This window comes from Parambassis ranga, chromosome 9, assembly GCF_900634625.1.
Source record: "Parambassis ranga chromosome 9, fParRan2.1, whole genome shotgun sequence".
Taxonomy (NCBI): Eukaryota; Metazoa; Chordata; class Actinopteri; family Ambassidae; genus Parambassis; species Parambassis ranga.
In genome coordinates, this window is record NC_041030.1 from 17,677,034 (window position 1) to 17,688,029 (window position 10,996).

The 10,996-nt window shown below is 42.1% G+C and overlaps 1 protein-coding gene across 1 annotated transcript in view; it reads right to left on the reverse strand.

The window, feature by feature from the left end:
- Window positions 1-10,531, reverse strand: part of LOC114441524 (transmembrane protein 132D) — a 169,723-nt gene extending 159,192 nt beyond the window's left edge. Inside the window, exon 1 of the mRNA XM_028414495.1 lies at window positions 10,450-10,531. Coding sequence (XP_028270296.1) covers window positions 10,450-10,531 — 82 coding nt within the window. The remainder of the gene's footprint in view (window positions 1-10,449) is intronic.
- Between the last annotated feature and the right edge of the window lie 465 nt (window positions 10,532-10,996).

A 10,996-nucleotide genomic window follows, 5' to 3' on the forward strand; every position in this document is an offset into this window, starting at 1 on the left:
GCTCTGATTTTCTTGCTTGTGTTTTTCTTTTGTGAGTGAACATTTTGGTTCATTTTTCTTCTCGTAAATTCAATCAGGAAACTGAACTCCTGGCAGAGTGTAAAAGTAATATTTTGATATTACTTTACAAGCCCAGGTTCTTAACAATTGTACAAAACTAAACCTACACTGCACACATGGGCAGACACACATACACACACGCCTCTTTCCACTAATATTTCATCTGAAATCAAACAGAATGAATAAATCTCTTATCTTTGTATGTGAATAGACACAACACCTTCATTATTCCACTGTTCATGTAGCGTAGAAGGGTCTATGTATTTGTTTCTTTGGAAATATTGCCCTTTACATAACGTCTGATCAGATTCAAAGTGATTTTTAGTCTTGAACATCTGAAAGAAGAACACTGAACAACAGGAAAAAAAAACCATATCCTTCATGGTCTCTATCAGATGTTTTTTCTCTTTGCTGTACACTACATTGTGGGTGGGGCTGCAACAATTACTAGAGTACTCGAGTAATATTCGAGGGCAAAATGCATTGACAACTAATTTAGTATTCGATGAGTCATTAGTGACGTCATTGAGAATGATTCTCTCGTGGCGCAGCGGGATGATCAGTGTTTTGGGCGCAAGAGGCCCTGGGTTCGATACGTGTTTGAGCCATTTGCAGGTCGGACACACACTCACACACACACTCACACACACCCTCACACACGGCGGTTGCGGACTGAAGCAATGAAACTGCAGCCGTATTTTTGGGAAAACGATTGCATGTGATGTTCACACATGCAATATGTACACTTGTCGCCTAAAGCGAACAGCAGTGTGGATGGGAACCCCAGTCTCTGCACCCTCACCATCCACCTCCAGGTGGCCACATACAAATACAGGGGTAGCTGCTTTTAGACATTTATTGACTAAAAAATATGGCGTTTCCAAATGTAGAAATCGAATAGTTTAAAAACAATTTCATAGAGAGCAGTTTTACAGAGAGCTAAACTCCCGATACCAATGAGCCCGGACTGTAATGGATTCATTTCAAATTGGTCCCTAATCAAGTGAGACGCCCAAAATGACTGCATAGTTGTAATTTGTGTCCATGCCTTTAGCCAAGTGAACTAATCTGAAAGCCACTTCAGATCCATGCCTGAGTGTTAGACTACTGATCAAATGGCCTCGAGTGAATTATTTGGTTAAAAAACGGGAAAAAAAGAGAAAAGTAATACAGAGGTGTTCTGCAGGACTGGTGTGTACTCTCGAGTACGCAAACACACAGCTGAAGACAAGGCTCTTTCCATCTCCCAATGACAAGACTAAAATGGCAGACAGGCTAATTGATTTCTGTGCGCGTCTAAAGTGAATGTCGCCTTCCACTCCACAATGCACTTGCCTTTTTGCTTTTTTTTTTTCTTCCTCTCCTCTCCTCTTCTTCCTCTCCTCTCTCCGTCCGCGTGTGGGTTTCAGGTTTGAAATCAATTTGGCTTAGATGAAAGTTTTCAATTTCATTAGCTTGATCAAATGGAGCACTGTTAACAGGCGGCGGTAATAGAAAATCATTTAGGCCGAGCAGCTCACACACTCTCAAAGGACTGGTTAAGAGCCGCTCAGAGAGAGAGAGAGAGAGAGAGAGTGGGATCTGGAGAGGGAGAAAGGGGACAAGAGAGGGTGACACATGAAAATCAACTCAAATCAGATCGGAGACAGTGAGAGAGAAAAAAGGAGACAAAAAGTGAAAAAAGAAAGTAAAGATGGTGTCAATAAGTGCAAGAGATGAAGTGATGGAGTGAAAAAGTAAAAAGACGAGACAAAGGACGAAAAGAAAGAGTGATTGACAAACATATGGAGATGATAAAAATAAACACAAATGTCACTAAAACTAATAAACAGAATATAAACACACACAAAAAGAGCAGAGCAGACAATGAAACGCATCTCTTCCTCTGTTGTTTCTAATAAGTATCGGCCCATTAAACCCCTGTTTATTGTTCCTCAGGTGTTTGTCGGAAAAATGATGTTGTGATAAAAGAACATGAATAAACTATTAGCCATCAAAAAAGTCAGCTAAACAGCAGACTGCCAGCTAAATATTACCACTTCAATGAGGGGAAACACAAATAGGAAATCAGGCACAGGTTAACAGAAAATAGTACAGGTGCAAAGAAGAAATGAAAGCTATCAGGAGGGATAAATGCTGGTTTTGAATAAAAAAGACCAAGAGAATACAAAGAGAGTGTTAAGTGTGTTTTGCATTTACAACGTAGGAGCTTAAGATGATCTTTACCTAACCTTTCAATCTGTTTTAAATGCCTAACCTTAACCACTTTTATGAATCTCGACTGCAGACCGGCATCGCACGAGAGCTTCATCCTGCACCACAGGTGGCAGGATCACTCATATCTGGGTTGGTGAACAGATCTCATACCAATTGCTTTGACATGAGATTGGATTTTGAGGGGAAGTATGAATCAAAATGATGCAGTGTTTTTTAAATAAAGTGTTAATGTAGCGAATACTGGCTACACAGGTCCACACCCTCATCAGCCAGAGATGACAGATAGCTGAACATGTCAGACACACCTCAATAAAAGCACTGAAAGCACCAAACCGCTCTACATGAGCTGATTATGACTTACACTGACAGCACCTTAAAATGATAATATTGGCTAGTCCAAGGGCAAAGGTCAGCAGAGGGCCCTGTTGTAAACTTTCCCACCCACCCACAGACTAAGAAACACCGATCACCATTCACAACCTCCCTTTTGCAGTTGTATTGGCTCCATGATCGGATGACGTATTTTGGGCAATACATCCATATCTTCCATTAACCATGTGTCATATGTAGTGAATGTATCATTGTTTGGATGTGAACTTTGCAATAGGTGTAACAGAAATAGCTGCCCTGTCTAATCCAGTGTTTTAAGTGCATCAAAAGTCATTATATTTTATACAAAATATTACAATCTCATAAGGAATTTCACTTACAGGGTTGTTTACAGTGGCCTAATGTTCACAGACACATTATTTTGTGTGCCAAAACCTCTACAGAGGTAGCTACACATTTTAAAGAGATACATGGGATAAACCACTCACTTTAACATACAGGAGTCCAAAAAAATCTGTTTTCATACCTGAGTGTGTCATTACATCAGAATTCACATCATATCTCTGTTCACGGTAAAATTTCAGCTGAGAAATGATAAAACTGACCTGTCAGGCGACTCATAATCACTACATTTTTGCTGTCAAATTCTCCTGCAGCCTCACACATTACCACACATCATACCAATAAATTACATTCAATCAAAATTCAATGAGAAAAATGAAAGCTAATTTGAATCTATTGTTAGTTTCCTCTGAGTCATTGTGTCATGGTGATAATGATCAGTCAGCTTCTCTCTCACACACATGCGCACACTTTCACACAGAGTGTACAGCTAATCAGCCAAGTGAAGCTAATGCAGGGGGAAATGTGTTGCTGATTAGCTCAACCTTAAACCCCAAGACATGACTTCTAGACCTACACACAGTCTGCAGCAGTCACACTCATAGACATCAACGCAGAGGAGCACAGGCACAAACGCACAAAATTAGTCCGGCTATTCATGCTAATCTGAAGGAAAATGACTTGCTCATTAGTAAGACCCTTAAACCTCTCGACAGGCCTTTGAAAGCCATGCCGTCTCGTGGTCACAGAATATACAGAGAAAGGCAGGATCACACAGGCGCACAGGCTCGTGTAGAAGAAGACTATTCAGCACTGCCTGTAGGGTTGTATTAGGAGCAAAAATCTGTAAACAGCAGAACAGGATATACAAATGAGGAAAAACTGGATAAACTTGTGCTTTCCTTAAATGTACCATCAATTACTTAAGTCCTCAAGGTCTCAGATTACAGGTCTCAGAGCTGAGAGCCTGTGCCAGATCATTACCGGATTTTTCTGAAAGTTAGGGTCTATTTTGTACATTCTAACACAGTTATCTACACCTCTTTTGCCCCAAAGTCGCCACAGTGCTGTAAATACTAGTAAAGACTCTGGAAGCATGAGTAAACCAGACTATCCTCACCAGGGAAATCAAACATGAGGTCAATAGTTCAGAAGATATGAGTGTGTATGGACACATCTCTCAAGTGTCCATGGGGGCAGGGACCCATCCAGATGTTAGCTAAAATTGTGTAAAATGTGTCTAAAGTTAAATTTGTGTTTTAAGATGGTCTTTACCTGAAAGTTTGCCCTATTTTAATGCCTAATAATAACAGGCATGCAGGCAAAAACGGATCTTAACACCAGCTGAAAACAAAACAACTTGCGGTGTCAGAGGGACTCCAACCTCAGACACACAAGTGGAGGTCCAAGGCACTGCATGAACCCCCAACCCTCCTTACTCACTCACACGGACACAGTGATGACCTTAATACTTCAATCTCTTACAGATGTCATTCTGTAAAAAAGTGTGCTTTTATTTGTAAGATTATAAACAAAAACAAAAAACTGAAGTGGTGACAAACCATCCTTGGTCTTTTGTCATCGCTGCAGAGCTCCAGTTATTACATGTAGCTGCAGACCGACCTAATTTGATGATGGAGCTTTCTAGGGAGAAATGGGGGATTTATGGGATTATTCAACAAGCACTTAAGAGCACACAAATCGTCCACAGAGTAGGTGGGAAACCCCCATGAGGTGGCTGTGATGGCAGGCTTATTCCTCTACCACAATCTGAAGCAATTTGACAGGACGGTCTAAGCTCACCAGAGGAACAGTAGAGGTCGATTTCTTTAACCATCTTAGCCAAGAAAACGACAGAGGACTTTGCTGCAGATGAGGGAAAAGCACCTTTTAACATCTGTTGAAAATGAAAACTGACAAGGAAACGGAAGAAAAGGAACCTTTTTATCAAAGCCCAGAGTTCTTTTACTATGGCCTCCTAATATCTAACAACATTTACCATTCATTTTAATTCGGCAAATAAAACACTCCTTTCTACCAGTGACTCCTAATTATACTCAAGCTTCAAAGGACCTGCCTCTAAAGGTTAAGAGCAGAGCTGAATGTATGAACACAGAGATTAACCTGTGGGGTTCCTAATAACATAGGTGTTGAGAATCTGTTCAGGTAAATGAAATGACATGAATGATTTCTACCTAAGCCTGGACTTGTGTACTAATTAGCATTAGCACTATTGTTCTTTATACAACAGCCGGCCAAATAATGAAATAGCTGATGCATGGTTATGTCATAATAAGTATTTATTACTTTGTGTGACGTTTGAGTCCTATCCGAGGCATTTTGTGAGTATATGATTCCACGAAGGCTCCCTAATAACACATTCACCTGTCGCCTGTGCATGTGTCATGTGTACCTCGGAAGCGTTTTAATGTGTCTGTGTGAGAGTAAATATGTCCACCCCCTGCAGCAAACACCATCCTGATACAGAATGAAGTGGCACCGTGGATGAATACACTCTCAGGGGAAGATAAAATCCCTTTCCTCTCTTTCTGTCACAGTCTTCAATCTCTCCCCCTCTGTCTGCTTCCCCCCTCCGCTTAGTGATGACAAACAAGAATGGGTCTCCTCATGAGGCTCAGTGACAGTGATGTTTGTGTTCCTTGTCATCATCTCTACATGTGAATCTGTAAGTGTGTGTACATTTTGGAGTATGCGTACATTCCTTACATCCACTGAGAGATCACCAATTATTTCCAATGAGGGAAAAAGACACGATTTTCATGCACAAATTACGGCAGCGCAACATACAATTCCACGTACATATCGTCATGGGATTAAGCTAATTAACCAAGCAAATGAGAACAGAATCTGATTCTAACAGGATAAAAGATGTGGTACAAAGCCTGTTGTGTTTTCTTTTCACGATAAGCTGAAATACACGTACAACTGCCAGCTGGAAAATATAGATGTGTTTTTCAATATTAGCTCAACGAAATGGAAAATGGATATTCACAGCTGATTAAAGGTTAAAAACTGAAAATATTGCATTGAGAGTGTATTCATCTGATCTCAAGTTGTTGTTTACATCCATTCCTTTGCAAACACAACATATATAGTTAAGACTTTGAAACATCCAGTAAGGAAATGTAATAGAAGTAGGCTTTTAACCATTTATATATATAAAACATAATCACTTGATCATGTCTAGTCACTTAAACGTTACACATTTTGTGATCTTTGACTCTTTCTGTTAAGTAAGATGTACTCAAAGTATTCAAGAGTAAAGTTGATAGTACCTTTTCTGAGGTAACACTGACAACTATAGGTCGAAGTGGACATTTGAGTCAAACGTGAAAACTTTTTATCGAAGCATTCTTAACTGTGTAAGGTTTTTAAAATGGTAAATATTAAATATAGGGAGGAAAGGACAACAAATAACACACTGCAGGTTCAATCCATCCATTACACATCTGTACATCTGCCCCCTACAGTCCCGTACTGGTGATCATCATTTCTCTTTTTCAATATTTGATTTTTCTTAACATCTGCACTTTGCTAAGTTAAGTAAGTAGGTGCCACACAACCAAACACTGATTGATTCATCAATTGATTCAGTAATTTTTGAACAACCCAAACAGATGACCTTGCAGTCATGCCGCAATATCCCAAACACACAAGACGGAAAAATCAATCCTGGAAAAAGTGAAAACTCCTGCCTGACTGCTAAAAGAAAAGGAAGCAGAGAGTGAAGTGTGTGTTGTATCCTCATTTTGTGGTATACTTTTGTTTTTCACTGTCTCAATGACCTTCTCTACTGCGCCTCTCTTTGCTCTGCCCTCTCACTGTCACCATGACAAAAAAGACTGCAAGCGTGTGCATGTGTGTGAGAGACACAAAGGCGGGAAGAAAAGGGCTCACACTGAAGGGCTATGACTTTTATAGCAGCAAAACCTTTCATCCTCTTCTATTCATGAGTAAATGTTAAAATTTCACATTTCTCATCCCTTAAGTCTCATTTACAATCTTCTCTGTTTCTTTTTTTTTTCTTTCAGATGTTCAGCTCAGCTTCTGGGTGTTTAAATGTGTGTGTCTGCGAGTGTGCGTGCACGAGCATGAGTGCGTGCTCAAGTCTGTCAGTCAGGGAGTGAATGAAACCAACGAGACAAAGAAAAGCAGAGAGAGAGGGTGAGGGAGAGAGAGAAAGAGAGAGAGAGGGTGAGAGACTTCCAGCGTGTCAGTGATTTTACGTCAGTAATTATTAATGCTCTGTATTGCATGACTAATGGTGCATAGTGCTGACATTCTGCTACAGGTTAACAGTATAGAGCAAAATGCAGTGAAGCTCACAGGCAGGGACACACAGGCCAACGTGCAGGCGCACACACAGACACACACACACACAGAGAGGCACACACACACAGTGTGAACAGCGCAGGGTTTTTCCAGACCTTGACTGATGTAAAAGCTCTGCATGGCTATTCCAGCAAGTACAGCTCAAAAGAAGCAGTTTGCAGTCATCTGTTTATGTCAACACACACACACACACCACTTAAAAAGGGCAACCTCAACAAAGGCGACGGCACTGAAATGAGCAACTAAGGTAATCTGTTTGAAATTACGCTAGTGCACATGCTTTGATTCCAAACGTCAGTGAAACTGTGCACCGAGACTGATGAGATTTCTTGATGTGCACCTTTTAAAGGGGCCCAGCAAGTCAAGCAGGAATAGAGCTTTTCCTTATTTGTGCTCTAAGACTCTAAGTCATAACCCACATGATGTTTTATATTAGGATCTTTTAATAAAGACCTATACATGGGGGGACTTTTTGCTGAAATCAGATATGAAGAGTGGAGACAGGAGCCAAATTAGGATTATAGTTGCACACTGACACGCACACTTGCGAGAATATTAAGAAAAAGAAAAAAGGACTGCGCTCTGATAATTTACTGAGCATCATTAATTCACGTTACTGGCAGCGTGCCACCAAACACTAGAACCAGAACTTCTGAAAATATAAGCCAATTTAGTCAAACCAAGCTCTTGCAGCTGAGTTGTATGAAGTACAAATTGAGTATCCAATATTTGATTGCATGGCAGTGCATGGGGATTTCCCAGCCGCCAGCACACCGGATCCCCTGCCAGGATGACAGAGCTCGGTTATGACCCCCCGGTGACTGCTCAGCCTCTGAACCTTCAAGACCAAGACTATACCCGCCTCACAACAGGCAACGCTATGATGCTTTGGCATTTGAACAAACCCACAATGACATCCTGAGGACTACCTGGATGATGAAATAACAGAATGATGTAATTACAACGAAACTGAGTGACATGAAAATAGACATGCCACTCAGGCCCACGAGAGAGACATGAGCAGCAGCAGGGAGACACGGGTCCAATAAATAATAATTAGAGGTGCTATGACACATTTCCATCAAAAAAAAGGGACGAGAGAAACAATCACACATCTGAGCAGAATATGTTTTAATTGGAGTCAAATGTGGGGGTGGAACATTCTGACAGCCACAATATGAGAGACGCACAAGCGCAGGTGAAGAAGGGCCTCTGTGACTAATCCACAGAGCGCACACAAACAGGCACAGGCTCAACCGATGCACCAACAAACCAGCACTGAAACACGTTATCTGGCAACGTGGGAAACAGAGAGGGAAAGCCACGATGGTGTTTTGCTTTTTTAAACAGCCTTAGGTGGCCATTACACCATTAGAGCCAGAGTTCCCCAGTGCCCAATAAAAGCTGTTTAACCACAGCCAAGCTGGAATAGACCTTTCCCTATGCAAGGCTGGGTGTTAGAAAGTGTAAAAGGGAGAGCGAGAGAGAGGAAGAGGAAGAGAGAGAGAGAGAGAGAGAGAGGAAGAAAGATGCCACTGGCCATCCTACCCACCAAGGGAGCGACGAGCAGCAGTCAAACAGCAAAATGCACTGTCAGACAAAAGGTACAGACAGTCCCGGAGCAGAAGGAAGAAGGAAGCACGTTTTGTTTTCTGAGAATAAAAAAAAGGGGGAGAGAGTGTCACAGGAAGAAAGTGAATGTTTGGATGATTTCAGCATTTGGTTACTCAGCCGTTTTGCTGGGCACAGCTGTTTTCTGGCGCGTCGCCTCTTGCTCGCAGTCTCCTGTCGCTGCGCCGTGCGCCACGGCCACGACGACGACCAGCGCGCTCCGGAGCGCACAACGCAGCGACTGTTAACTGCTCAGCGAGCCGTGAATGATCGGAGCTGATTAAAGCGCACACATGCAGCCGCGCACACAAACACAGAAGACACTCACGGGAATGCGATAGTAATGCCGAAGGACCCCCTATATGCGTAGGGAAACGGAGACGCAGCCTAGAAACGCGCCCAGGGCGCTTCAAACCCCCCAATATATCTGTCAGCCGTCTTTCCACCATTTTTCCTCTTCGCCTTTTCCCCACCATGGAGTAAGTTCGTAGCGGTGTTACCCGACCTAAATTTAGAATATCTAAGCCCTGTTTTATTAGTGCTCTTGAGCATGGCAGTGGGTCTCCTGTTGACACTGTAACGCGCTCTGAATAAGGAATCTTCTATATAGTTTTACATAAAAAATAAAGAATTCTGTAAGAAATATTCTCTGACAACAGCGACTTTAAAAGTGTGAAAGTCTCATTTTGCTTTCCTGCAAGGACGAATGAGGAATATATGCGCCTCTTTCTCTGATCACTGAGTTTATTTTAACAGGGACGAGGACTCAGCTGATCTTCCTTCGATTTAAAGGACCTTCTGTCATTTAGACATCTTTTATAATCGACGCAGAGCTTTCCAGGGGTGCAGAATGGTGTATTTGCAACTACAAGGTGTGTGTTTTGCTCTCAAATAAAAACTAAAGAATATATTTTGATAGGAAACGCTGCCATCAGGTCTCTCAGACTCCAGACTGGCATACGAGCAAGTCAGCCTCAGACTAGCCGGGGCTGGCGTGTCCCAGATGGCACCAGTTAGAACGCGTCTGCCATTTGACGCTTCGGCTCAGTCAGTCACTCACTATTCCACACACACACATGCACGAATCCAGGGTGTCAGGGTGAATATTGGTCATTCAATCATCAAAAAAAAGAAAGAAATTCAACTTCCACATCAGTGCTGAAATGTTTATTCCAGTCTTTGTCTATGTGTCACAGAAACATGCGTAAAACTGTGAATGCAATCAGTTTGTGCTCCAGCCTTACAATCAATGCTACAAGCTATTCTGACTAAAGAAGACATGATTCAAGTTAAGTTTTGAGTTGGGTCACATTTCACGCGATTACTGATCAATTTCAAACAGCCAATATCAACGCGTAAAACACGCCCAAGAAGATAATAAACAAACGCAGCATTCGAGAAAAGTTGTCAATTTTGCCTCAACATTTCTTAGTATAAGGAAAACAAACAACTGAGAGTTCAGCGTGCCACTCGATTTTCAGCCCAAAACAATGACACGGTAACTTGGCAACAAGTTTTTGGACTTCCTTCTCTTACCTTTCCACAGGAAAAGCAGAAGAACCGTCTTCCAGAGGCGACATCCCCTCGGTGCGCATCCCCTTCTCCCGACCGTCTCCATCCCTCCTCCGGTGAAAACCTCTGGGACTGTTCACAAAAAGGACAGAGGGTGATTTTTAATGTTTTTTTTTTAAATCTCTTTCCTTGTTTCCACAAGCAGATTATTATCGCGTGGGTGCTATCAATAATCTCATTTTGACCAAACTGCGCTCCCGCTGTGTTTGACCTATAGACACCGCGCAGATGAGGTTTTGGAATAAACTATAAATCCTCCTGGAGTCAGTCATAAAGAAGAAACCCCCCAATGGGCAATTCCGGTACAGGCTGGCTTGTTTTTAATCCTCCCTCTCTCCAAAAAACTCTGCTGTGTCTCTCCTTCAAGCCAGAACCGATGAAGGAATCCGTTTTCCACCCCGCTCTGAGCTTTCTCCACCGGTGCGCTCCTCCTGCTTTATTTATCCAAACGGGACGGTTGAAGGTGAGGAAACCTCGCTGTCTCTGCCTTTATCTCAGTTTTCTTTCTTCT